The 27,813-nt window shown below is 46.0% G+C and overlaps 3 protein-coding genes and 1 pseudogene across 10 annotated transcripts in view; 3 read left to right on the forward strand and 1 right to left on the reverse strand.

Moving 5' to 3' along the window:
* IP6K1 (inositol hexakisphosphate kinase 1) overlaps nt 1–24,603 on the forward strand; it is a 72,111-nt gene extending 47,508 nt beyond the window's left edge. For all 4 annotated transcript variants that reach the window (XM_070575284.1, XM_070575286.1, XM_070575287.1 and 1 more), the window contains 5 exons: nt 2,018–2,366; nt 13,056–13,266; nt 17,486–17,667; nt 20,427–20,602; nt 21,121–24,603. In XM_070575284.1, the coding sequence (XP_070431385.1) occupies nt 2,144–2,366; nt 13,056–13,266; nt 17,486–17,667; nt 20,427–20,602; nt 21,121–21,654 (1,326 nt within the window). In that variant the 5' untranslated portion in view covers nt 2,018–2,143 and the 3' untranslated portion in view covers nt 21,655–24,603. The remainder of the gene's footprint in view (nt 1–2,017; nt 2,367–13,055; nt 13,267–17,485; nt 17,668–20,426; nt 20,603–21,120) is intronic.
* Nucleotides 5,784–8,177, forward strand: LOC103553421 (aminoacyl tRNA synthase complex-interacting multifunctional protein 2 pseudogene; annotated as a pseudogene).
* Nucleotides 24,604–24,925: 322 nt separating the features above from the next.
* Nucleotides 24,926–27,454, forward strand: GMPPB (GDP-mannose pyrophosphorylase B). Its single transcript, XM_070575282.1, has 9 exons — nt 24,926–25,327; nt 25,453–25,533; nt 25,624–25,672; nt 25,841–25,983; nt 26,197–26,355; nt 26,442–26,520; nt 26,597–26,724; nt 26,808–26,990; nt 27,073–27,454. Exons 1-9 carry the CDS (start codon nt 25,199–25,201, stop codon nt 27,202–27,204), a joined length of 1,083 nt encoding a protein of 360 aa, XP_070431383.1. The 5' UTR covers nt 24,926–25,198; the 3' UTR covers nt 27,205–27,454.
* Nucleotides 27,426–27,813, reverse strand: part of RNF123 (ring finger protein 123) — a 36,347-nt gene continuing 35,959 nt past the window's right edge. For all 5 annotated transcript variants that reach the window (XM_070575257.1, XM_070575255.1, XM_070575254.1 and 2 more), the window contains one exon: nt 27,426–27,768. In XM_070575257.1, coding sequence (XP_070431358.1) covers nt 27,648–27,768 — 121 coding nt within the window. In that variant the 3' untranslated portion in view covers nt 27,426–27,647. The remainder of the gene's footprint in view (nt 27,769–27,813) is intronic.

Consider the following 27,813-nt stretch of genomic DNA (forward strand, 5'->3'; position numbering starts at 1 on the left):
CTTATCCAAGGCTCCACACTTTGTAAGCCAGCGCTTCACGGAGGTTGAAAGAATTCTGAGCCCTTCTGCTTTTCAGGTTCCATGTTATTTAAAAAGAAATCCCAAAACAAAGTTACAGAAATGTGGTATATTTTACATGTTTACTTCTAAGAAAGTATTTCAAACACAAAAACGGTACCATGACTTTCTGTGGACATCATGTGGAAACAAAATATCGGAAGTCTAGATCTGACTAGAGATTGGACTTTCTGCCTTTCAGTCCTGTGGAGGCTGCAGAGGTTGCCATGGATCTCTCAGAGTCCAAGGAATGGCCATTTCCTTGACCCTCCTCTTGCCCAACTCTTCTGGGATACTTGGCACTGTTGTCCCCTATCCTTTCTGAGACACCCACTGACCCAAAAGTTTAACACCTTTCTGGTATCCCATCCGCAGTCAGAGGCAATCCCAGGGTGAAGCGGAGCCAGCACAGGAGCTGACTGACAGTACTGACTAGAGTCCACAGTGGGCACCCCCAAGAACCCTGAGAAAAGGCCTCCACAATTGCTTCCGCATTTTCCACTCTAAGCACTGCCACTGTGAGATTCCTTTTATTTTCATATCGTGCTTTTACTCACGGTGGTCCTCTTCCTGGAATTACTTAATTCATTCCAACAACTCCTTTTTTTGAGCACTTACTGTGTGCCAGGAACTGCCTTGGACCCTGGATGGAGATGAGAGAATGGTTTGGTGGTGGTGACAGGGAAGTAAATAGCTGACAGTACAGTGATAATATTGCTATGATAGAATTGGCACAGGGTATCTTAGGAGCCATAGAGGTGTGCACCAAACTCATGTTTGGACATAATGGAGTCTGGGAGAACTCCCTGGGGCAGAGTTGCCTTATCCTGAAGGAGGACTAGGAAGTGGATAGCTAAGCAAAAACGTGTGTATGCATTAAAGCTGTGCTGATCTGTTTGGGAGAGTGGAAATGGAGAATAATTTATTTTTGTTGATAGCAGTGAAATAGACCATAGTTTCCTGGGCAGCTTTGGATTAAGAAAATTTTGCAGTTTTGCAACAGTGTTCTTGTATAGCCCATTTTGCCCATAGTTGTGAGGTTCAGGAAAAAAGTAATAGTTTATCTCTTACAGGTAAAACCATATTCTTGCTCTACAAATATTTTATTTTACTTCTTTAGTCTTGATCTTTCAGATGTAGTCTTGCCTAATACATTCCTAATTTTAAAAATGTATTCAGTATTAAAGAAGTTGCCTGCTACTTTAACTTTCTTGAGTGAAAATTAACATTACAAGGAGGGTATCTAAGTACAGAGAGCTTTTCCTTGTCCCACTAATTGGTAGAGAGTGATACAGAAAGGGAAAGTGTGTGGTGCTGGGTATGGTCATAAACTGATGGCCGTAGATTTAAAGTAGAAGAACTCTGAAGCCTGAATTCCTTTGGGAAAAGCAAAACCTTTTTATGATTCTACAACTCAGCAGGGAATGGCTTTCCCTGCCTGGTCTTGGCACCTTGAGCAGAAAAATTGGGAATCTAGTGGGCCCTGATTTCTCAGGCAAAAATCCTTTGAGTCAGGGAGAGACCCTTACCAGTACTGGATATTGTGAGAAATCTGAACAGAATGAATTCGTGTGGCCTTGTGTTTTTTCCCCTGAACTCTTAGCTTTGATTGTGAAGTAAATGAGGGTAGTTGTCTTCCTGATGGCTGTAACTACTGTAGCTCAAAGGCAAATCCTTTAGAGAACTTAGAAGGGATCTGAGAACTAGGAAAGGAAGAGAATGTAGGTGTCTGTGCATAAAAAGATGGATGGAGGAGACCAAAGTTGCATCATTCAACAAAAATTTACCCACCGCCTCTCATGCACCAGGCAGTGTTGTTGTACATGCTGGCGGACCACATAGCAGGGAACAAAACAGAATCCCTGTTCTTACTCAGGGAGCAGATGTTCTGTGAGCTCCAGGGAAATTGCAGCTCTCCAGGTGTTTTGATTCCCTCTTTTCCTCTCTTCCTTCTGTTTAGGAAAGAAGAATAATCTGAACACTCTGACCACTGGCTTTCAGCTCACCAGGACCTTCTACCTCGCTCTCTTTTCGTGGCCCATGTGCTGCATCCTCTGCCCTCAGTGTGCAGCTGGCCCCCAACGCAATGTGTGTTTGTCAAACCATGGAAGTGGGGCAGTATGGCAAGAACGCAAGTCGGGCCGGAGACCGGGGAGTCCTCCTGGAGCCCTTCATCCACCAGGTGGGCGGACACAGCAGCATGATGCGCTACGACGACCACACTGTGTGCAAGCCCCTCATCTCCCGGGAGCAGCGCTTCTACGAGTCCCTGCCTCCCGAAATGAAGGAGTTCACCCCTGAGTACAAAGGTCAGTCACTGGTCAGTTTGGAGAGAGCAACAGCCTTGGGCTTGTAGGCCCTCAGCTCAGTTTACCTTGTTTTGTTGGCCATGTGATGTGATAGTAGGTCTCTCTTGTCTCAAAGCAGCTAAGTCACTTTGTTACAAAAATTGAAGGCTGAAAGCATCAGCTGAGGTCTTTAGATTTTGCAATTTGAATTCATTGATAGGTAAACCAAAGAAGAATTCACAGCATTAAGTCCCATTGGTGCAGAGAATGCTATTCTCGAGGAAGTTTCCTCTATTTGCTGAGTGATACAGGAGAGAAGGGGGCAGCACTTCTCTGGTCCCAGAGGAGGAGGAATTGGATGCTTTCCAGGCTAAAGTGGTTAGACAGCTGGCAAGGAGGCTCTATGGAGGCTCTGTCTGTTCGTGCTGGCGGAATGAATTGATGGTAAGAAATTTACAGAAGGACTTGGGCTTGGAGGTCATAACTTTTGAAGGAAAAATAATGTTTTAAAATGTAAATTAACTTTATAGAATAGAAGCTCATGAATATCTACCAGAATCGTCACTTTATTTTAAAATCTGATTTTTGTCACTTTTTACACAATTTTATGATTGCCCATCTTGTGTAAGTTATATTGTTTTGTGTTCTGCTTTTTAACTTTTCCAAAGCTGTATAAATTCAGTCATGTTTACACTATCCTTTACTTAGGGATTCTCAGTTTAGAAAAACCAATTCATATCAGTATTGACTTGTTTCCTTAACTTATGTTTTATTGTGGTGAAATATATATAATATAAAATTTACCACTTTTGAGTGTTTTTTATTTATTTATTTATTTATTTTTTGAGGAAGATTAGCCCTGAGCTAACTACTGCCAATCCTCCTCTTTTTTGCTGAGGAAGCCTGGCCCTGAGCTAACATCGTGCCCACCTTCCTCTACTTTATACATGGGACGCCTACCACAGCATGGCGTGCCAAGCGGTGCCATGTCCACACCCGGGATCCGAACTGGTGAACCCCGGGCCTCCGAGAAGTGGAACGTGCGAACTTAACCACTGCGCCAGTGGGCCGGCCCCTTGAGTGTTTAATTTAGTGACATTAAATACGTTCACAGTGTTGTATACCATTGTTATCTATTTCCAGAACTTTTTCATCACCTCGAACAAAACCTCTGTACCCATTATTTAATTTTTTTTTTTTGAGGAAGATTAGCCCTGAGCTAACATCTGCCATCAATCCTCCTCCTCTTGCTCAGGAAGGCTGGCCCTGAGCTAACATCCGTGCCCATCCTCCTCCACCCCGTATGTGGGACGCCTGCCACAGCATGGCCTGACAAGTCGTGCGCAGGTCCGCACCTGGGATCCGAACTGGCAAACCCTGGGCCACTGGAGCAGAGCGTGCAAACTTAACCGCTGCGCCGCCAGGCTGGCCCCCTCTGTACCCATTAAACAGTGACTCTCCATTTCCCCCTCACCCAAACCCCTGGTAACGTCTAATCTACTTTCTATCTCTAAAAATTTGCCTGTTGTAGGTTATTTCATATAAGTGAAATCACGTAATTTTTGTCCTTTTGTGTCTGGTTCTTTTCACTTAACATAATGTTTTCAAGGTTCATCCATGTTGTAGCACGTATCAGAACGTCATTTCTTTTTATGGCTGAGTACTATTCCGTTGTAAATATGTGCCACATTTTGTTTATCCATTCATCTGTTGATGGACGCTCGGGTTGTTCCCACCTTTTGGCTATTGCGAATAATGCTTCTGTGACTGTTAGTTTACAAGTATCTGTTTGAGTCCCTGTTTTCACTTCTTTTGGTTATATACCTAGGAGTGGAATTGCTGGATCATATGGTGATTCTGTGTTTAACTTTTTGGGAAACTGCCAGACTGTTTTCTATAGCGGCTGTATCATCTGACATTCTTACCAGCAGTGTTCCTAATTTTTTACATCCTTGCCAATACTTATTTTCCTTTTTTAATAAAATTATTATAGCCACCATAGTGTGAAGTGGTATTTCATGGTGGTTTTGATTTGCATTTTCTTTTTTTGCTGAGGAAGATTTGCCCTGAGTTAACATCCGTGCCCATCTTCCTCCACTTTATATCTGGGATGCCTGCCACAGCATAGCTTGCCAAACAGTGCCATGTCCGCACCCCGGATCCGAACTGGCGAACCCTGGGCTGCCAAGAAGTGAAACGTGGGAACTTAACTGCTGTGCCACCAGGCATTTTCTTAATGACTAATGATGTTGACGTCTTGTGCTGTTGGCCATTTATATCTCTTCCCTAGAGAAATGTCTGTTCAAGTCCTTTGTGCAGTTTTGAATTGGATAGTTTGTTTGCTATTGTTTTCAAAACAGAATCAGAAGAATGTTGAATTTGGAGGAATAGCTATTCTAAGGCTCCAAAACTAGAGAGAAGCCAGAATCAAACACATTGCTGTCTCTGAGTGGCTAAAGAAACAATAGTTGCAAATGCTTTATAAATGCAGCTTAAGCCACCAACTCATCCACACTCAACACATCCATGGCTAAAGCTTCTGCTATAAATATGACAAAACCAGAAAGAGAACTACAGGCCCTGTTAGCTCATGGAGTCCTGATGCTAAGGCAGAAATCTCTTAAAAGGAAGTTGAGCCCTGCCTCCAGACAAATGTTTTCTAAATCACAACCACCAAAATTGGGACAAGTTAGAATCTCAAGGTACCTCCCAGGGAAGGATTGTCAGTCATAGCATTGGTTCAGGTTTTCCCTCAACGTTTTCTCAGACTGGGGAACTGAAGTCCTTAAAAGCCATAGCAAATCCTTAGTATCTACTTGATTTTCTTTCCTCGGGCTGCATTTTCACAAGGGAAGAATAAATACACTTTCTCAAAAATACAATTCAGTTAAACTAAAATTGATCCCTTCTTTTTAAGTCAAATGAAGCCCAATTTATTCAAAGAAAATAGAGGATATTATTGATCCAATTCATATATTTCAAAGACAGACAGCATTTATATTTTGAAATAAATTTACAATTATAGAAAAGTTGAAAAAATAATAGAGTTCCCATATACCCAGCTTCCTCTAATGCTCCCATGATGCCAACGTACCAGGTAAAGCCCTATCACAGGGTCACCCATGTCTTCTTGGAGAGCTCCCACCTGCATGTACTGGCTCCCCAGCATGCATGGCAGAACCAGCAGCCCCAGGCTGGATGCAGGCCATGTGCAGGAGGAGTCTGACCCATCTCTCTTTTTTTTTTTTTTGAGGAAGATCAGCCCTGAGCTAACATCTGCCAATCCTCCTCTTTTTGCTGAGGAAGACTAGCCCTGAGCTAACATCCATGCCCATCTTCCTCTACTTTATATGTGGGATGCCTACCACAGCATGGCTTGCCAAACAGTGCCATGTCCGCACCCGGCATCCAAACTGGTGGACCCCAGGCCACCAAAGCGGAATCTGCGCACTTAACTGCTGCGCCAGCGGGCCGGCCCCAATGATCCATCTCTTGAAGCTCTTGAGTCCTGCCAAGATGATATTTTAAAACGTCTGTATGAATTGAAAGCTACAGATGATGGTCTTTCCAAGATGATTCAGATGTCTGATATGGACTTGGATTTAACAAACATAGCAAAGCTGATGAGCCCACTGCTTGTTCAGCAAGTATATAGAACTTAAACTCAGTGCTTGGAAAGGATTATGGGGCACTGAAGGACATTGTGATCAGTGCAAACCCCACCTCCCGTCTCCCTGCCCATGCTGTGCCAGCTGCTCTGTGACCGCTACAGGGTCCTGTCCACCATTCACATGCATTCAGCAGTCAAGAACATACCAGAAAACCTTTTCAAGTACTTTGGCAAGCAGACTAAAAAACAGCCCCATCATGAATATCAGCTGAGTTTTACTCTAATTTAGAAGAATGTACCAAAGACGCAAATGAAGTTCGTTGTCCAAACAATGTATCCTGTCAAAGGAGAAGGGAGCATTGCATGTTTTTTGTTCTCTCTGTTTGGCCAAAAGCATAATGCTGTAAATTTAACCCTCATAGACAGTGGGGTAGACATAGCTGTTTTTCAGCTGAAAGAGGGAAGCAGTAAAGAAAAAGCCGCTGTGTTTCACTGCATGAACTCTGCTCTTGGAAAGAGCCCCTGGCTTGTTGGAAATGAACTCACTGTGGCAGATATTGTGCTGGAACCTATGCTCCAGCAGACGGGAGGCTGCAGTGTAATGGTGCCAGCCAACGTGCAGAAGTGAATGAGGGCCTGTGAAAACCTGACCCCTTTTAACACTGCCCTCAAGCTCCTTAAGTGACTTTCAGTAACCGATCTTAAAGGGTTCAGATTTTAAGAATGGTGCTGTTTCATGCCTATTGTTGATAAGGGGACTTACATTAAAATCAGTGTTTATTTAGGCCAGTTGTCAAGTATCAATAAAAGTATATTAAAAAATTAACAAAAAAAATAACCGTGGTACAATTCATAATTTCCAAATGAGTATCGATAATGCTATTTATCATACTGTTAGTACAAATAATAATACTATTAACTATTCGGCACACCTCCTTCACATTTTGGCAGTTTTCCTATTTATGTTTTTTTTCTGGTCCAGGATTTCATGTTGCATGTAGTCCTCCTTAGTCTTTTCCAGTCTGGGGCAGCTTCTCAGTTTTTCTTTGTCCTTCATGACCTTGACACTTCTGAAGAATACTAACAGTTGTTTTGTGGAGTGTCCCCAAGTTTAGATTTGTCCTATGTTTCCTCGTGATTAGATTAGGTTATATATTTTGGGCCATAGAAATGATCCTGTGTCCTCAGTTAATCATGTCAGGAGGGGTACATGTCTTGTTACTAGTGATTTAACTTTGATCAGGTGATCGGTGATTAAGGTGGTGTCTCCCAGGCTTCTCCACTGTAAAGCTATTATTTTTCCCATTGTAATTGATGAATATCTTACAGGGAGATATTTTGAGACTCTGTAAATATCCTGTTTCTTATTGTACTTTAGCCTACTGATTTTAGAATACATCAGTGGTTCTTGCCTGCAACAATTATTACTGTGTTGCACACCTAATGGTGACTTATGTTTCCATTATTCCTTCTATGTTTATTAATTAAAAGGAAGTACAGTTCTATAAGATTTGTCCCTTCTCACCCATTTATCTATCAGTATGGACTTATGGATATTTTATCCCTCAGATTACTCTAGATTTGACAACTGGGACTCCTTTACATTGGTTCTTGTGTACTTTTGACATATACCTGCATCATTTTTGACTACTTCTTTACTTTTGGTTATCACAAGATGCTCCAGGCTCATCTTGTATTTTTCCTGCTCGAATTCAGGAGCCAACCATTTTTCCTAGAGCTCTGCTTCCTTTTATTGTAGAAATGATATTTAGAAAAACCAAGATCTTGGTGCTAGATGTACTGATTGTTCCTGGAATATCATTGCTTTTAGGACCCTTTAGCAGGCAGGTCTAGAAAATACATGTATAAATACTAACGCACATATACTTAGATATGTCGTTATTGCCAGAAGCACAGATGTTTTTTAAAACTCGATCAAGCTGAGGAAAAGTGCCAATAATATTCTACATTTTGGCAGTAGGTTTAAAGAAGGATTTTCTTTTATTTACTATGACCAGCTACACTCATCAAGTGTTACTGCTTGTAGTACTGAATGTGAGGTTCTAGGCTTCAGTGTCCTTCTGCAAAACTCTGCCTCATGCAGCTATCAGGTATTTATTGAGCATCTACTAGATGCCAAGCCCTGTGCTCATTAGTGTAAAAGACAAAAAAGGTCCATACCTTCAAGGAGCATACATGCTAATGTAAGAAACAAGAATAAACAGACAGAACAGCTGTAGATTGTGATAAGTGCTATGAAGAAACCGAAGTTTGTAATTGAAAATAATAAGGCTTCCAGAACAGAATACTTGATATAGGATGATCAGGGAAGCCGTGTCTGGGGAGGCTTGAAGGACTGAAGGATGAGGAGTAACTGTGGGCAAAGGGCAGTGGAAAAAACATTCTAAGCAGAAGCAAAAGCCCTGAGGTTTAAAAAAAAAAAAAAAGCTTATGTGTGCTAAGAACTTGCTCACTTCTTTTGCCAATGAAGAGTTAAGAAACAACCTAATTCAAAAATGGTCAAAGGACTTGCATATACATTTCTTCAGAAAAGATACACAGATGGTTAATAAGCACATGAAAAGACGCTCAACATTATTAGTCTATTAGGGAAATGCAAATCAAAACCACAATCAGATAACAATCACACCCACTAGGGTAGCTATTAAAAGAAAAAAGAAAAGAACAAGTGTTGGCAAAGATGTAGAGAAATAGGAACATTGCTGGTAAGAATGTCAGATGATACAGCCGCTATAGAAAACAGTCTGGCAGTTTCCCAAAAAGTTAAACACAGAATCACCATATGATCCAGCAATTCCACTCCTAGGTATATAACCAAAAGAAGTGAAAACAGGGACTCAAACAGATACTTGTAAACTAACAGTCACAGAAGCATTATTCACAATAGCCAAAAGGTAGGAACAACCCGAGCGTCCATCAACAGATGAATGGATAAACAAAATGTGGCACATATTTACAACGGAATAGTATTCAGCCATAAAAAGAAATGACGTTCTGATACGTGCTACAACATGGATGAACCTTGAAAACATTATGCTAAATGAAAAGAACCAGACACAAAAGGACAAAAATTACATGATTTCACTTATGTGAAATAACCTACAACAGGTGAATTTGTAGAGACAGAAAGTAGATTAGAGATTACCAGGGGTTCAGGTGAGGGGGATAAATGGGTAGTTATTATTTAATGGATACAGAATTTTTGTTTGAGATGATGAAAAAGTTCTGGAAACAGCTAGTGATAATGGTTAAACAACATTATGAATGTACTTAATACCACTGAGTGGTACATTTAAAAATGGTTAAAATGACAAATTTATCTTATGTATTTTTTACCACAGTTTTTAAAAGTAAATAAAAAGTGTATTTTAAAAAAATAACACAACCTCCACCCAAATGTAATCTGTGTCTATTTAGACCAATCTTCCAAATGCCAAGAAAATTAGGGCTTATATCAGATGAGTTAAAAGACCATTGATTTTCATTTTCCTACCTGCGTTCTACCTCGGTGTGAGTCATAAGGTAAAAAAATGTCAGGATCAAATGTATTTTTCTCTTAAACTAGTAGTAGATTGCATGGCTCATTTAATTACCAAATCTCACCTACTCTTGGAAGGAACTTCTTCCTGCCCTACCCACAGCATAGCCATTTTTCCCCTGATTGTGTGTGATGCTCTATGTCTACCAGTGGATATCAGGATACTCAGTGGTGTGTGCCTGTAGAGAACGAAAGTTTTCCAGTATAGCTTTAGATGGCTCGGCAAGACAAAAGGAAAAGAAGTGATTGTAAAAGGAGGGAATGATACATTTGACTATATAAAATTAAAAACTTAGGTTTATCAAAATATACCTTTAAAGAAAATGAAGAGATAAAGATATTTACAACACATATAACTGACCAAGGATTAATTTCTAGAATCAATACATGTACACACCTATATATATAAAAATTTGTGCAAATCAGTAAGAAAAAGACAAGGGGCCAGACCCATGACTGAGTGGTTAAGTTCGTGCGCTCCACTTCGGCAGCCCAGGGTTTCATCAGTTCGGATTCTGGGCACGGACATGGCACCACTCATCAGGCCATGCTGAGGCGGCATCCCACATGCCACAACTAGAAGGACCCACAACTAAAATATATAACTATATACCAGGGGCACTTTCGGGAGAAAAAGGAAAAATAAAATTTTTAAAATAAGAAAAAGATAATAAGAGAATGAAAATAAAATCAATGAAAACCAAAGACCAAGGGCCAATTCTTTGAGAAGAATGATAAAATTGATAAATCTCTAGCCAGACTGATCAGGAAAAAGACATAAATTTCCAATATCAGAAATGGTAGATGTGTCATCACTACAGATTCTACTGATATTTAAAATATAAAAGGATATTATGAATGACTTTATGCCAATAAATTCTACACCTCAGATGAAATAGGCAATTTCTTGAAAGACACAAACTATGAAAACTCACTGAAGAAGAAATGGATATTTTGAATAGCCCTGTCTATTAAATGAAAATTGGAGTTTAAAGTATTCTAGCAAAGAAAACTCCACACCCTCATGGCTTCACTAGTGAGTTCTACCAAATATTTAAGAAAGAAATACTGCCAGTTCTACACAAACTCTTCCAAAAAATTGAAGTGGGAATATATCCCAACTTATTCTATAAGGCTATTACAAGAAAATAAATGTCCCTCATGAACCTAGATGTAAAACATTTTAGCAGGTTTAATCTAATAATATGTTAAAGGGATAATATACATCACGACCAAGTAGGGTTTATCTGAATAATACAGGATAGGTTTAACATTCAAAAGTTAATGTAATTTGTCTTATTAATAAACTGAAAAAAGGAAGCCCATATGATTATCTCAATAGATGCAGAAAAAGCCTTTGACAGTATCCAGCATCCATTTTTGATAGAATAACAACAGCAACAAGACTCTCAGCAAACTAGAAATAGAAGGAAAGTTCCTCAACCTGATAAGAGGGCATCTGTGAAAAACCTACAGCTAACATCATATGTAATGATGAAAAGATTGCAGGGGCCAGCCCAGTGGCGCAGTGGTTAAGATCACACGTCTACTTCTCGGCAGCCCAGGGTTCACCAGTTTGGATCCTGGGTGCGGACTTGGCACCGCTTGGCATGCCATGCTGTGGTAGGCGTCCCACATATAAAGTAGAGGAAGATGGGCACGGATGTTAGCTCAGGGCCAGGCTTCCTCAGCAAAAAAAGAGGAGGATTGGCAGTAGTTAGCTCAGGGCTAATCTTCCTCAAAAAAAACAAAAAAGAAAAAAAAATATTGCTTTCCCTCCTAAGATTAGGAGCAAGACAAGGATGTCCATGCTCTTCATTTCATTTTACTGGAGGTTCTGGCCAGTGCAGTTAGGCAAGAAAATGAAATAAAAAGCATCCGGATTGGAAAGGAAGAAGTAAAACTGTCTTTATTTGCAGATCACATAGAATTCTATCTTCAGCCAACTGTCAATCAAGTGTTGGAGCAGAATAAAGTCCTGCAAAGAACTCAGAAAATTGACCTCCTGACCACCCCTTCTTAGGAAGTTACTTAAAGATGTATTCCACTGAAATAAGGAGTAAACCAAGAGTGGGGAAAAGTAGAGGATTGTAGAAGGAATGACTCTCACTCTGGTCAGCTACAGCAGGGAGGGGCCCAGCATGGGAGCTGTGTGGCAGGCCTTGGAGGACACTCTAGATCAGAGCATGAGGGGGAGCCCAGGAGACAGAGAAGATTGTAGACCAGCTTGAACAGAATGGAGGCTCTGGTAAAGACAAAAAGAGGAAGTTACAAAGATGAAAACCTACAGGAGAGGCAGCAATCTGTGAAAGAAAGCCAGGGTACAGATGTGAACCCAGTAAAGTGAGGCATGCTTTTAAGCTATGTAATGGGAATTTAGGAAAAAATAATCCATTTCCTTTTTTTGCTGAGGAAGATTCGCCCTGAGCTGACATCCACTGCCAATCTTCCCCTTTTTGTATGTGAGCCACCACCACAGCATGGACACAGATGAGTGGTATAGGTCTGTGCCCAGGAACTAAACCTGGGCCGTTGAAGTGGAGTGTCCCAAACTTAACTAGTAGGCCACCAGGGCTGGCCCAGAATCCATTTCGACTTGATGTTTTAAGGACTTTTTTTTTTTTCCTAAAAGGGCCCAGGGATTGGGGTAGTGTCCATCTGGAGAAAGAAATGGGCCTAAGAGAAAGATATTCTTGGTCTGGCATATTGACATATTCATAAAAGCTTCTCACCGATTTTCAGAGCCAGTTTTACACACCAAGAGTGTAAAAGGAGAAATGTAGCTGACGGAAGATTGGATGTGGAAGTTAGATGAAGGGCAGCCTGGACCTTTTTTTTTTTAATAAAAAAACCTCCTTGGGTTAGGTTTCTAGGTATTATGTTTTAACTCCTTTGGTAATGATCCAGAAGTACCCTTAAACAACCTGTTTGATAAAAATGGACACAACAAACTGTTTTGTATGAGTACTGCATGGAAAATAGGAGGTGTCTCAAATTAGGAATACCAGAGGTTTGGTGAGGTGGGAGTTCTGTCTGGTGAGGTTAGAATAGCCTGGTACTCAGTGTGGGCAGAAGACATATTTTTAGGACTGCCTTAGAGGGGGCAGTCTTGATATGTCTGTAGGTGACACCGTCAGGCAGAAGGATACCAGATCTAGAGGAGAACCAGACAGTAAAGGTAGCATTGTAGAGCAGTTAAATAAGTAGAGGGTTAAATTATGTCAGGTGTGGATGTCACCTACAGAACACAGTTCTTTTGAAAAATACGGAAGTCAGTAATTGAAAGTGAGAGGGCTAGATAAGAGAGTGGAGAATAAATATAGATTCATCTAAGATCAGAGGTAAGTAGCAGACTTAGAGGGTGGGTGAGTGGTCAGGTATCTTCTGGAAAGATGTCTGCTGGTCACTGTTCCTACACTGATGTACAGTTGGTTCAGGGCAGGTGACATCTGTATGCCGTGGGACAGCAAGTGCTAGCAGTCTGTGCTGCTTGGACCCAGCCTGTGTAGATGTTTGTTGACATTTGTCTTTTTTTCACCAGGTGTGGTGTCTGTCTGTTTTGAGGGGGACAGTGATGGTTACATCAACTTGGTGGCCTACCCTTATGTGGAAAGTGAGACTGTGGAGCAGGATGACACACCAGAGCGGGAGCAGCCTCGGCGCAAACACTCTCGCCGGAGCCTGCACCGGTCAGGCAGTGGCAGTGACCACAAAGAGGAGAAAGCCAGTTTGTCCCTCGAAGCCTCTGAGAGGTAAGGGGATGGTGAGTAGGGCTGAAGGTGCATGTCTGGTCCTGTCAGCGCAAACACTCTCCAGAGTCCTGACATGTGGGGAAGTAGGGATCAAGGTTGGGGGAAGATGGCTGGTGTTCTTGGGCCGCCCACATAGGCTCGGCCTACCACTTGTGTGTCACATCACTCCAGTGACTCCTCCTTATGAGTATGGCTGTAGCTGGTCGAGAGAGAATGAAGTTCTTTCAGCCCTTTGGAAGCAAGGATGCCCTGCCTCCTGTTTTCTCCAGCTTTGTCTCACACCCCCAAGACAGAAGGTTGAAATGCATTGGTCCACGGTGGGAGGCTCCAGCTTCTTTCTGACCTGCAGGATGTCGGAGCCAAAGGGCAATGAGAGGGCATCCAGGCTAGTATTCTTTTAAGGGTTTTGGGTGTCAGACCTCTCTTGAGGCTCTGGTATCAGCTATTAACCCTTTCCCTGCGCCTAGAATTCACTTTATTGTATTGGAAATTGATTTTTCTTGTAGATTAGGAAAACAGTCTACAAAGAATTATGTTTCTTGATATTTCTTGCAAAAAACGTGAACTCCCACTAGGGTGGCAATAATCAAAAAGACAGACAATAAAACTGTTGATGAGGATGTAGAGAAATTGGAACCCTCTTACATTGCTAATGGGAATGTAAAATAGTGTAGCCATTCTGGAAAACAATTAGGCAGTTCTTCACAAAGTTAAACCCAGCAATTCCACTCCTAAGTATATACCCAAGAGAATTAAAGAAATACATTCATACACAAAACTTGTACACACATGATTATAGCAGGATTATTCCTAATACCCAAAAAGTGGATTTATCCATGATGAATTGATGAATAAAATGTGGTCTATCCATACAATAGGGTATTCCTCAGTGATGAAAAGGAATGGAGTACTGATACATGCTACAACGTGGGTGAACCTTGAAAACATTATGCTAAGTGAAAGAAGTCAGCCACAAAAAACCACATATTGTATGATTCCTTTTATATAAAATATTGAGAATAGGCAAATCCATAGAGATAGAAAGCAGGTTAGTGGATGCCAGGGACTGAGAGAGAGGGGAGGATGGAAAGTGACTGCTAATGATGACAGGGTTTGTTTTTGGCGTGATGAAAATGTCCTAAAAATTAAATAGTGGTGATGTTTTACAGCCTTGTGAATATACTAAAAAACCACTGAATTGTAATAAAAATAAAAATAATGTAAACTAAAAATCTGAGCTTCCTAAAACAAAATTGTACTATTAAATTATATTTAATTTCACTAAAAAATAAGTTTCAGTGAATAGGATTCTCTGTGACTTGACTTAGAAGTTGGAATTGGGACTTTCCTTAGATGTGGCAGCACGTAGTTGATCTCTGACATCAGATCAGTTCAGCAGCACCTGCTGCACACTCTGGCACGTGAAGTTCCAAGTCTGGCACTTGAAGCTCCAAGGGCTCAGAGTGTTCTAGCTCTCCTCACTTACTTGGATGGAAGAGGACACACTCTCATTAAGGAGTACAGAACCCCACGAGACTGGCTGAGTGTGTGATATGTCATTTCCTCTGTCCTTGGTCAGGGTCTCTCTGGCCAGGTCTGCATCTCAGATGCAAGGAGAGGCTTCATGTCCACTTCTTAGTAAGCAGAGTCTCCAGATGTTGTATATTCTTGTGGAAAATGGACTCCAGCCTGCAGAAGCACTTCTTCCAGGGCTTCCTTTTCATTCCCCAAGGGGCATTCTCTTGACTGATGATTGTGGGACCTAGGCTTGGTCATTTATGTGACAAGGAATGTGCCTCAAGTCCATAGCTGACAGTTCATGCCTCTCGACAGCTCTTCAGGGTGGGTTTTCTTTTGTCTTCCAAAAGTACAGAAATTGCTTCATGAGGCACCTGGTGAAAAGCCAGTGAACATAGAATAACATCAAGGTCTGCCTGTGTCCAGGTTCAGGGCCCTGCTCTGAAGGTGACAGCTCTATCTGCAGTGATCAAACTTCTGTTTGGCCTGTTAGCAGAGTCTCTAAGTCACTCCCAGGAGTGGAGCTTGTTTCTTCAACAGGGCCAGGGCTGCAACGCCAAGGGTGATGCCAGGTGCCACAGGCGTCCCGTCCAGGCACAAAGAACTTATTTGGGTTTACTCAGTATATAAGTCAACCTTGCTATTTCTTAAAAGGAATCACAAAAGGGCATCCGTGAATGGCCTCAGCAGTGCCCTCACAAGAAGAAAATGAGAGTTTTATCATGCTGAGAGGTACTCATGGGCTCCTCTCCTTCCAGTTAAAGTTGAAATAGGATTTCTGCCAGTGCTTCTTGGCACAGCCTGCCCAGACACCCTGTCAGGAGGGTCAGCGTTTCCAGGACATACTAGCACTGGTGCTTAGCTTGACTCTATGACTCATTCCACAGTTAGAGGAAAGGGCAGCAGTTCGGGAGAGGAGAGTGGCATTTGACTTTGCTGCAGTGCTCTGCCTCTGCTCTGAGCCGTAGACTTGCTCTACCATTTCCAGGGCACATGACTTCACCAGTGCTTTTCTTTGCTTAGCAGTGTGATAGCAGCATTGCAAATTGCTTCAAGCAAAGATTTTTTTTTTTTTAATAAAGATTGGCACCTGAGCTAACAACTGTTGCCAATCTTTTTTTTTCTGCTTTTTCTCCCCAAATCCCCCCGTACATATTTGTATATTTTAGTTGTGGGTCCTTCTAGTTGTGGCATGTGGAATGACACCTCGATGTGGCCTGACGAGCAGTGCCACGTCCATGCCCAGGATCCAAACCAGCGAAACCCTGGGCCACCAAAGCAGAGCACGAGAACTTAACTGCTCGGCCACGGGGCTGGCCCCCAAGCAAAGATTTTTATGTTGGGGGAGAAATGAAGTTGTGGTAAAGTTCTAATGTTTTCCATTGGAGTCACCTTCTCACCAAAACCCCTTTGTGGTTTGACTTATTTTAGAAATAAAATTCCTTACTCAAATGGCTTCTTGCTTTCCACAGGTGCAAACCTTGTTTGCTGAGAAACACAGGTTCCTTGGGGCCTGCTCAGGGTAGACTCTGTCCTGCCTTTTTTTTTCTTTGATGTTTTCCTCTTTCTTCCAGTCCTGATACAAAGGCAGACAAACATTTCATAAGCATAATGTCCACATAGGCTTTCTTCAAATCTTTTTAAAGATTTTGTCGTAGATGTCATGGACAAAGATAGGATAGTTACTTGTGTGCTTGACAGTGGCATCCCATGCTCCACCTTACATTTAACTGTGAAATTACATGTTTATCAATTTTTGTATTTTTTAAAATTGTCATAAGATACACATAAAATTTACCATTTTTACCTTTTTCCAAGTGTACAGTTCAGTTGCATTAAGTTCATTCACATTGTTTTGCAGGCATCATCACTATCCATTTCCAGAACTTCTTCATGATCCCTAATAGAAGCTCTATACCTATTCAACAGTTATCTCTCTGTTCCCCTCCCCCCAGCCCCTGGCAAACACCATTCTACTTTCTGTCTCTCTCAATTTGCAGGTAGCTCATATGAGTGGAATCGTACAGTATTGCTCCTTTTGTGTGTGGCTTATTTCCCTTAGCAAAATGTCTTCAAGGTTCATCCAGAATTTCATTCCTTTTTATAGCTGAATAATACCCCATTGTATGTGTATACCATGTTTTGTTTATCCATTCATCGACTGATGGGCGCTTGGGTTGTTTCCACCTCTTGTTTATTCTAATGCTGCTATGAACATTGGTGTAAAGAATCTGTTTCTTATTTTCAGTTCTTTCAGGTATATATCTAGGACTGGAATTGTTGGATAATATAATTCTACGTTTAACTCTTTTGAGGAAACACCAAACTTTTTAACAGTGGCTGCAATATTTTACGTTCCCTCCAGCAGCGTACAAGGGTTCCAGTTTCTCCACACCCTCGACAACACTAGTTCCAGTGTATTTTTATTATAGCTTTCCTAATGGATATGAAGTGGTATCTTCATCACATAATTTGATGCAAAGAATTATCTTTCAGACAGTTTTTAGAGACACAGGAAGAACACTACTTATACCATTTACTCACTGTTGTGGGCTCATGCATCTGGGGCCCTGTGCCACCCATCAGCATGGTCTATGAGTGGCAGATGAGGCCTGATCCAGACCTCTCCCACCCTTCCAGTGAGATCCCAGAGGGTAACTTGTCTGAGCCCTTTAGCAATGTGTATGTTCTTCCTTCTTAGCTCCCAGGAAGCAAAGAGTCCAAAGGTGGAGCTATACAGCCACTCGGATGTCCCTTTCCAGATGCTAGATGGCAACAGCGGTCTGAGTTCTGAGAAGATCAGCCACAACCCCTGGAGCCTGCGCTGTCACAAGCAGCAGCTGAGCCGCATGCGCTCTGAGTCCAAGGACCGAAAGCTCTACAGTATCCTTGTTACCACTCTTTCAGCCGTGTCTACTACTGGGACCATGGGTCCTGTGTCAGGGCATCTTCCAGTGCCGTGGCTGAGCCCCTCTCTGTTCAGGGGCCCCTCTTTCGTTCCTACCTCGCTTTTTCATAGGCTCTTCCTCATCTTCGTCCTTCTTACTTTCATCAACATGTTTTTTCTGCCTTTTGGGGCTGGTAAGGCTGAGGCTTAAACTTGGTGGTCTAGAAGAGTGCCATCCAATAGAACTTTCTGTGACAATGGAAGTAGTCTCTATCTGTGCTTTCTGCTATGGTAGCTACTAGCCACACTGAGTAACCAAAATGTGGCTGCTGTAACTGAGTTACTGAATTTTAAATTTATTTTAATTAATTAAAATTTAAATTTAAATCACCAGATGTGGCTAGTGGCTACCATATTTAACAGTGTATGTCTAAAATCAGGGATCTGTGTGTGTGTGTGTGTGCGCGCACATCCACACGTGTTTTTCTCCTCTCCCAAAAGGTAATAATTAAAAAGTAATATGTTAGATTTTGGTGGGGATTTTTTTGTCTAAGATACACACCATACCTGTACAACATAAAATAATTTTAAGATGTTAAAGGTAAAAAAGTATTATGAAATGGAAATTCTTAAAATTGTTTAGTGTTTTGAAGCAGTAGACAGTAAATAAATAACTTGTTGCTAGTGCCATTGAGTTGATTCCAACTCGGAGCGACACTGTGTACAGCAGAGCAGAACCCTGCCTGGTCTATTTGCTCCATCCTCTCACTTTCCAGCGCTATATCAGGGAATGCACTGCTGCTGTTCATAGAGTTTTCATGGCCAACTTTTTCGGAAGTGAGTGGCCACATCCTTCTTCCTCTTCTGTCTTAGTTGGAAGCTCCACTGAAAACTGTCCACCGTGGGTGGCCCTGCTGGTACTTGAAATACCAGTGGCATAACTTTCAGCATCACAGCAACACACAGCCGCCACAGGATGACAACTGATGGATGGGTGGTGTGGTTCCCTGACCAGGAAACAAACCTGGGCTGAGGCAGTGAAAGCACTGAGTCTTAACCACTAGACCACCAGGCCCTATATAAAATAACTGATACTTACTGAGAAACTGAAGGGAAATGTGCAGAGCACTTCATATGTATTTACTCAGTTTTCATAATAGTCTTTTGAGGGAGAAACTGTTATGATTCCCATTTATAGATGAGGAAATGGAAGCTTGGAAGGTTAAGTGTTGTGCCCAGAGCCAGTAAGTGGCCAAAGAAGGATTCAAGAGCCCATGCTCTCAGGCACTGTGAGATTTTTATGCAGCCTTCTTTAAGTTTTATTGTCACTCATAAAAAGTTATACCTGGCCACAAGATTAATGAAAGGCCAACTTTAAAGGTTTTCTCTAGGTTATTCTTTAAAGAATTAGGAGATGTTAAAATGTTTATCATCAGACTGATGCTGAGTGTCATCCTCCAAGACTATGTGATTGCTTCATAGTCCCCAAATATGGAATTGAGGCCCAGGCTGAAAGCCCCAATGAATTGTAGCAGATGTGTGACAAGCCTGTACCTTTATCCAAGATTGTTGCAGACAGTAGATTTAGATCAAGACATGGATATAAATGCAAGGAGGCCAGGACTGTAGAGCTGTTTTGAGCAGAAGGTCCTAGAAGTACTAAGGGATAAGTTTAAATATATGGTTTGAAGTTTAGTCAGAAAATGGCAAGATAGAAATATCAATCCAGCCTCTTTTAAAGATTCCCATTTGAAAATGTCAACTCTAATTTCTCATTTTTGTAGTAGTGCAAAGACATCTTCCTTATTTCTTAGGCCTGGGTGAGGCGCTGGTTTGAGTAGGGATGTGGGTGAATCTGTCAAATCTTCTTTAGTTTGTATATGCCTGCAAGACAGATCTAAAGAATAAAATAAAAATGACGACATCAACAGATGTGGTATGTGTATACAATGGAAAATTATTCAGCCATAAAAAGCAATGAAGTTTTTTTTTGCTGAGGAAGATTCAGCCTGAGCTAACATCTGTTGCCAATCCTCCTCTTTTTGCTTGAGTGAGATTTGCCCTGAGCTAAATCTATGCCAGTCTTCATCTTTTTTTTTCTTGTGGGTCACTGCCACAGCATGGCCGCTGCCGAGTGATGTAGATCCGTGCCTGGGAGCCAAACTGGGCACCAAAACAGACCAGGCTGAACTTAACCACCAGGCCATGGGGCCCACCTCCAGGAATGCAATTTTTTCACATGCTACAATATGAATGAACCTTGAAAACATTTTGCTAAGTGAAATAGCCAGACATAAAAGGACAAATATAGACTCCACTTATGTGATGTACCAAGATTAGGGAAATTCATAGAGAAAGAGAGTAGAATAGTAGTTAGCAGGGGCTGGGGGGCGACGGGGAATGGGAGTTATCGTTTAATGGGTATAGTTTCTAGTTTCTGTTTGGGAAGATGAAAAAGTTCTGGAGATGGATAGTAGTGATGGTTGCACAACAGTGTGAATATACTTAATGCCACTGAATTTTACACGTAAAAATGTTTAAAGTGGTTGATCTTCTGTTAATGTATATTTTACCATAATAAAAAGTATTTTTAAAGAAATAATAAGCCAGTGGTATGAATCCACATTTGAGAGTTTGTGAGTTGAATATAGATTACATTAGATGAAAATGCCCCCTTTTATAGAAAACTTGGTTGTGCCTTCCTGGCTAGGGCTGATTGTGACTGTGGTTGTTACTCTCCTTGACTGTGGCCCAGAGTTCCTCCTGCTTGAGAACGTGGTACACCACTTCAAGTACCCCTGTGTGCTAGACCTGAAGATGGGCACCCGGCAGCATGGTGATGATGCATCAGCTGAGAAGGCGGCCCGGCAGATGAGGAAGTGTGAGCAGAGTACGTCAGCTACACTGGGTGTCCGAGTCTGTGGCATGCAGGTTAGTCGCCCCCGGTGAGAGCCTAGGTGCTGCTGTTCGCATGTTTTAGGTTGTACATGTACCTGCCTGCTACCCATGCCAAGTGTTCTCCTGGCCCACATTGGTCCAGATCTCCTCCAAGATGGTGAGTCCCCCACAGGGTGCTGAGTGCATCCTTATGTTCCCTGAGCCATCTTGTCCTTACCTGGTGACCTTGGTCTGGGCTCTAGCTGCAGAGCCACTGTGAGAGCTTGTTGCTTTGACGCAGAAGTAAGACAAAATGTTCCTAGTTTGAGTCCAGCTAGGCCCCAGGGAAGCTTGGAGGAGGGCTCCAAACGTGATGGCAGAGAACCCGTAGGCTTGGTCTCTGTGCTCTCCTGCGTTACTGCAGGAAAACGTAGGGCGAACCCACTCTAGTTGTACAGGATGGAGCAGAAAAGCTCAGGTTGGTCAGAAATGCTTTCCAGACAGTGCTTCCAGGGCACTATGAGATATCAGGCCTCCCTGGTGCTCACCCTGTCTGTCTCCTGCGGTTTCAGGTGTACCAGCTGGACACAGGGCATTACCTCTGCAGGAACAAGTACTATGGCCGTGGGCTTTCCATCGAAGGCTTCCGCAATGCCCTCTATCAGTACCTGCACAACGGCCTGGACCTGCGGCGTGACCTTTTTGAGCCCATCCTGAGCAAACTGCAGGGCCTGAAAGCTGTGCTGGAGCGGCAGGCCTCCTACCGCTTCTACTCCAGTTCCCTGCTTGTCATCTATGATGGCAGGGAGTGCCGGGCTGAGTCCTACCTGGACCGCCGTTCTGAGATGCGTCTCAAGCACCTGGACACAGTTCTCCCTGAGGTGACATCACCCTGTGGCCCTAGCACCAGCCCCAGCAGCACCAGCCCTGAGGCGGGCCCCTCCTCTCCACCCAAGGTGGATGTCCGCATGATCGACTTTGCACACAGCACGTTCAAGGGCTTCCGGGATGACCCCACCGTGCATGACGGGCCGGACCGAGGCTATGTGTTTGGCCTGGAGAACCTCATCAGCATCATGGAACAGATGCGGGACGAGAACCAGTAGGCCCAGCTCTGGGCTCCCAGAACCCCTTCCTCTCTACCCGCAGGCAGGGACCATTGCTCTGAACTCGCCGTGAGGACACACAGACTTCCTTTTAAAGGGTTATATTTCTCTTTGGTGTAAACTAAAAGAAATGTTTTTAGCTGTAGCCTGGAATCCATATATATAAAGTGATGGAGGGCAGAACACACATCCTCTCAGCCAGGCTTCTTAGCTCTACAGCTTCTACTGCTGTGTCCAGGCTGACTTAGGAAGGAAGAGGTGCTCCTGGTGGGTTTGGCAGCAAGGACAGGGTGCCGTTGGACATTGGTTTCTCTTGCCTAGGTCTTTGGGGTCTGCGGATGCAGGGCCCTGCTGTTTGTGGGGTGAAGCCCTGGGCTGGCACAGGGCCCCTGCATGCCCACTCATCCCTCGTTCCTCAGAGGGATTGGGTGCCCATCTCTTGGGGGACTTTCTACTCTTGTGTTGTAGGTGTCAGCCAGCTCTTTAACAGATGCCCTCAGGGCACCAGAGGGCCAACTGCACACAGCTGGACCCATCTTTCTCAGTTCTGACCTTGACATGAGGCTAGACTCACGAAGCTGGGCTGAAGCCAGCTTATGGCAGAGGGCAGGTCCTGGGATCCCCAGGCATTCTTTGGCATTTGAACCTGCTCCTCCTCCTGCCTGCATACCCCAGCCAGCCTTTCTCACCTAGGCGAGATTCCTTGCCTAAGAAGGTCACCCTCTTTTGCCCCACTGAAGAGGGCCCTGCTCTGTTTGCTGAGGAGATTCAATGTCCTAGTGGGCCTCAGGGCCTCTGGTGGCTCTGGCCCAGACAGTATTTGCAGTTCTTCTGCTGTGGGTGAGAGTCCTTTTCTTCTAGCTTGGGCAGCTGTGCTGCCTCTGGATGGGCTGCTCCTCCCAGGGCTCAAGGGCTGTGGTCCGCTCAGGGTCTCACCTTTCTCCAGGCCAAGCTCAAGGCAGCCGCCCATTATGAGGAGCTCCAGGCTTGTGAGGGAGAACTTTAAGCTTGTGTGCTCATGGGGACATTGTCTGGACCGTGGGTACAGGTGCCCAGATTCTGCTAATGAGAGCTTGTCTTATCAGTCCCGGGATCCATCAGTGTGTCCATTTGTCCATCTGCCAGCCTTGTCTCTTACGAGTCTTCTCCTGGGGAGTAGTCTTGTTCATTAGTCAATATTGACTTCCTTCATGCTTTCCTCAGCAAAATATTCTTTCCCATTTCTGAGGTGAGCTTTTGCCCCTGTGCCCTTCCTTAGCAGGTGCTACCTTTTAACAAAGAACTGGTAGCAAAATGAATTGTAGGAAGTGTTTCCCTGCTGGCCCAGCACCCTGTCTGTCAGCCTGGATTGTGGCCTCCCTCAGTGCTCAACACTGACAGTGGTACAGTGAAGGCCCAAGGGGCAACCTCTTCCTTTCCCATGGTTGTGGTAATTTTTGCTGCCAGTCCTTAATGGTACAGAGACCTGCCACTTGTAACATATGTGGCCAGGAGGTGATACTGCACTCACCTAGCCATTGCCAAGGTTAGTGCCCTCACCTTGAGCCTAAGGCCACTGTCATCATCATTTTTGGCATGTCCCTGTTTGGGCATTAAAGGTAAGCCTGCCAGCCTGTGTCTGTGAGAGGCCTTGGTAACTGATGGACTAATTTCCTGGTCCTTAGAGATGCAGCCTCACATATCTTAAATGGGCTCTTTGATGGATCCCATCTCTCTTGGCCCTTTGACCCTGATGCCAGTGGTGGGCAGGTTCCCATTCCTTGAGGCTGGGAGGGGCAGCTTGCCTGTTTGTGGTTGGTAATGACCATCTTCTCTCCTGTACCATCCTGTGGCTTCAGCCATAGGGGCAGTAACTTTTCATTAGTGTAGACAGACAGTCATTTCCTGGCAGGGCAGAGGCTAAGGCAAAGGGTCTGGGGCCACTCGGTACCTCCTTGATTGAACCTCTCGAGCCTGGGGATGTGCTGTGCTTCTTGAGTTCCTCTATTTTGGGAGCAGATGCTGGCCTGTTCCGCTCTTCATAGAGAGAGAGGCTGTACCCGCTTATATTCATTGTTTCCTGCCGCTAAAAAGAGCAGAAGGGCCTGGGATTTGCTGCTTCTCCCCCAGGACAGGTACCCTCTTTTCAGTACTTTTGACACTTGGAGACCCAGCCCTGTTAGCTGGTGGGTGGTGGGCATGTGTGTGTGCACACGCTCTCTGCCACTACTCTTTCTCCCTGCTCTATGCCAGAGAGTCCTGTCCCTCCCAGGCCCTGCCTTCCCAGCCCCAACTTGGGACCAAAGTGCAACGCGGGATCACGGGTTGGGGTGCTCAAGTGACCCCTCTCTATAGTGCTTCCCTGGGCCAAGTCAACACCAGCCCCCTGGAGGGGTGGGACAGGCGGTGCTTAAAGAGGAAGGGGACCAGTGTAGCAACTTGCCGGGGACCCCAACCTGCCCTCACATTGGGGCCTGTGCACTGGGCATGGGGATTCCTCCTAAGGGGCCAACGGCCTGGGCTAGTTCAGTAGCCGCTGCTCACCTGCTCACACCTGGCCACGCGCACGCCCCCTAGATGCAGCTTGCTTTGAACTTTAAAGCTGTTCAATTTGGTTTTGTTTGTGTCGATTTAAAAAATGTTTGAATGAGGAAAAAATTGGAGAACCCTGGGAAGGACCTGGTTCCTCTGCTTGTCTGGGAACTGTAAGGCCTCGCCTCCAGGAAACGCTCTCTGCTCCACTTTCCTGGAAGCTGCCTAAGCCTGTCCACGCCGCCCGAGGCCCACGCCCGGATACTCCACGTGGCTCCGGCTGCGTCTTGGCGCAGTTGCGTTCCCTCGGGACTTGCGTGCGGGGTAGGGGGGGTGCTCGGGCCTCGTGCCGAGCCCACCCCTTTCTGTACACCCAGCGCTGCCCGCCCCGCTTGTGTCTGAGGTCGTGTACGTCAAAATAAAGCCGCTAGAAACTGAGGCGTGTCCGCGTCTTTGTGAAAACCCCCCCGGCTTCCAGGAGACAGCTCCGCCCAACGTCCCTCGGCCCCTTCCCTCTCCGCTGCTCCCGGGCCGGGCGGGGGCGGGGCCGGAAGCGGCTGTGCTGCCGCGGACCCGGGCACCGGGAGGGAAGCCACTCTCGCCCTTGGCGCCACTTCCGCCTTTGGATCCGCCAATGGCCGGCTGACTCGCTGGTCCCGGTGCTGGTCCCCATGGCGGCCCGGCGCGCTCGGACTCTCATTGGCTGCGTCTGCCGGAGCGCCGCGCCCCAATGCTCGGACGCCGGCGGCCGTGCCACGTACACGCCAGCCGATTGGCCCGCCCAGATTCACGTCACTGTCGGCCTGAGTTCGGGACCAGCCGCCCTCCGTCCGGCGTCGCGTACTGGTTTGTGGCGGCCTGGAATCCGGCGTTAGGGAAGACTGAGCGGACACGGCAGAGACAGAGCTGGTCAGTCTGGCAGGTGAAAGGCGCGGGGCCGGGCACGACTGCGGGAGTGCGCGGCGGGAGTCGGCCAGGCGGGCCGCAGACACCTCGGAGCCCGGGACTCACTCTCCAGCCGCCCGCCGGCGCGATGAAGGCACTGATCTTGGTGGGCGGCTATGGGACGCGCCTGCGGCCGCTGACGTTAAGCATCCCGAAGCCACTGGTGGACTTCTGCAATAAGCCCATCTTGCTGCACCAAGTGGAGGCGCTGGCCGCGGTAAGGCTCGGGGCGGGGTTGTGGTAGGACCTGGCAGGACGAGGGACTGCTAACGACTGGGGGTCGGGGACTCACGTGCCTTCCGGGTGAGCCCGCCTGTCGGCCCCCGCTGTTCTGTCCGACAGGCCGGCGTGGACCACGTGATTCTGGCCGTAAGCTACATGTCTCAGGTGCTGGAGAAGGAAATGAAGGCGCAGGAGCAAAGGGTGAGGCTCGGACTCGGCTCCCTTCCCTTGGTCCCCGCTCAACCTCCCACCCTGGTGGAGGAACCTGACCGGGGGGCTTCTCCCTTCCAGCTAGGAATCCGAATCTCCTTGTCCCATGAAGAGGAGCCTTTGGGGACAGGTCAGTGGAGACAGTAAAGTGCTGTGGTGGGGCGGGGGGGGGGGGGGGGGTTCGGGGGGGGTTGTTTAGGGCCAGGAAAGGGGTAGACCCACTCTGGATGGGGTCTGCTGTGCTTGGATCCAGGGGCTCAGACCCCCAGGAAGATAGTGACCTGTTTCCCTCCCCCAGCTGGGCCCCTGGCACTAGCTCGTGACCTGCTTTCTGAGACTGCAGACCCTTTCTTCGTCCTCAATAGTGATGTGATCTGTGATTTCCCCTTCCAAGCCATGGTGCAGTTCCACCAGCACCACGGCCAGGAAGGCTCCATCCTGGTAAGAGACCAGGTGTTTCTTCTCTGATACTCCCTCCTCCCATGCCCAGCCTCTCCCAACCCCCAGCCTTGAACTGCCCCCTTATGTTGTGGGTGCAGAGCTGTAGAGTAGCTGTCTTTAAGCCTTTGGGGCACAACCCCTGAGATTTAGGACAGCGTTGCATATCAAGGCCCAGGAACACTGCACTAGGCCTGAGGTCCCCCCTGCACTCAGGTGACCAAAGTGGAGGAACCTTCTAAGTACGGTGTGGTGGTGTGTGAGGCTGATACAGGCCGCATTCACCGGTTTGTGGAGAAGCCGCAGGTGTTTGTGTCCAACAAGATCAATGCAGGCATGTACATCCTGAGCCCTGCAGTGCTGCGGCGCATCCAGGTGTGTAGAAGCCAGATGCTGGGTGGAGTGGGGTAGGGCAGGCCAACACGGCCGTGACCCTACTCACGAGCTGCCCAATCCCACAGCTGCAGCCTACGTCCATTGAGAAGGAGATCTTCCCTGTCATGGCCAAGGAAGGACAGCTATATGCCATGGAGCTGCAGGGTGAGGCAGGGAGGCCACGGGGGGGGGGGGGGGGTCTGTGGCTGGGCTGAGCCCCCGATGCATTCCCTCTCTACAGGCTTCTGGATGGACATTGGGCAGCCCAAGGATTTCCTCACTGGAATGTGCCTCTTCCTACAGTCACTGCGACAGAAGCAGCCTGAGCAACTGTGCTCAGGCCCTGGCATTGTGGGCAACGTGCTGGTGGTGAGGCCCTGGCCCAACCCATCATTAATTCTCTCAGTTTTGGGGAAAATATGGCCCACTTGTATCTTCTCCACTGTCCTCAGGACCCAAGTGCCAGCATTGGCCAGAACTGCAGCATTGGCCCCAACGTGAGCCTGGGTCCTGGTGTGGTGGTGGAGGATGGTGTGTGTATCCGACGGTGCACAGTGCTGCGAGACGCCCACATTCGCTCCCACTCCTGGCTTGAGTCCTGCATTGTGGGTTGGCGCTGCCGTGTGGGCCAGTGGGTAAGCCTATGGGCTGGGCCATGTGGGGAGAGGGGCAGGGAATGCGCCTGCCTCATTGACAAGGCCTGCCCCCTCCCCCAAGGTGCGCATGGAGAATGTGACAGTGCTGGGTGAGGACGTCATAGTTAACGACGAGCTCTACCTCAACGGGGCCAGTGTCCTGCCCCACAAGTCTATTGGCGAGTCGGTGCCGGAGCCTCGCATCATCATGTGAGGGTATGCCACGGGGCTGGGTAAGCCCTTATTTCTCCAGTGACAAGGGGAGCACTGGCCTGACACATCGGAAGGCCCTGGACTCGTTGCCATTTGTCTGGGGAAGACTGGACGAGGCTGAAGCTGTTGGACACCTGCCTTCTCTTATGGACATAATCTGGCAGGATCTTGCTGGGCACCCCCACAAAGCCCACTCCCTCAAGAAGGGCCGGGCCAGGCCTGTATGGAATAATAATTTAATGCTCACTGTGGCCCTGACTGAAGGTCAAGCTCAGGCACAATTAGGGCATGGCTGGGCCCCCGCCAATGAGTTTACACACAGGCAAGGAGGGTGGGTGTGGTGGTGGTGGGGTGATAGGGGAACAGCAAGGGGAGCTCATAAATAGGGCCCAGTGTGGGCCTGGGTTCGAGGGTGGAGGCTCCTGCTGTGTGGGCTAGGCGGGCCTAGGTGGTCGAGGAAGTGGCACTCGCATTAGCTGCCTTGTCCCAGTCCTCTACAGACTCGATGGTGGCCTTGCAGAAGAAGCAATCCTTGTTGTTCATCAGGTGCTGGTTGATGCAGGCTCTACAACAGGGGAGGGGATGAGGATGGCCTGTGTATTTCTGCTGC

This window comes from Equus przewalskii, chromosome 15, assembly GCF_037783145.1.
Source record: "Equus przewalskii isolate Varuska chromosome 15, EquPr2, whole genome shotgun sequence".
Classification (NCBI taxonomy): Eukaryota; Metazoa; Chordata; class Mammalia; order Perissodactyla; family Equidae; genus Equus; species Equus przewalskii.

Coding starts and splice junctions, on each gene's coding strand:
- GMPPB (XM_070575282.1), top strand. CDS start 25,199: ATGAAGGCACTGATCTTGGTGGGCGGCTATGGGACGCGCCTGCGGCCG. Junction 25,534..25,623: donor TGAAGGCGCAGGAGCAAAGG/GTGAGGCTCGGA, acceptor TCTCCCTTCCAG/CTAGGAATCCGAATCTCCTT. Junction 26,725..26,807: donor TTGTGGGCAACGTGCTGGTG/GTGAGGCCCTGG, acceptor CACTGTCCTCAG/GACCCAAGTGCCAGCATTGG.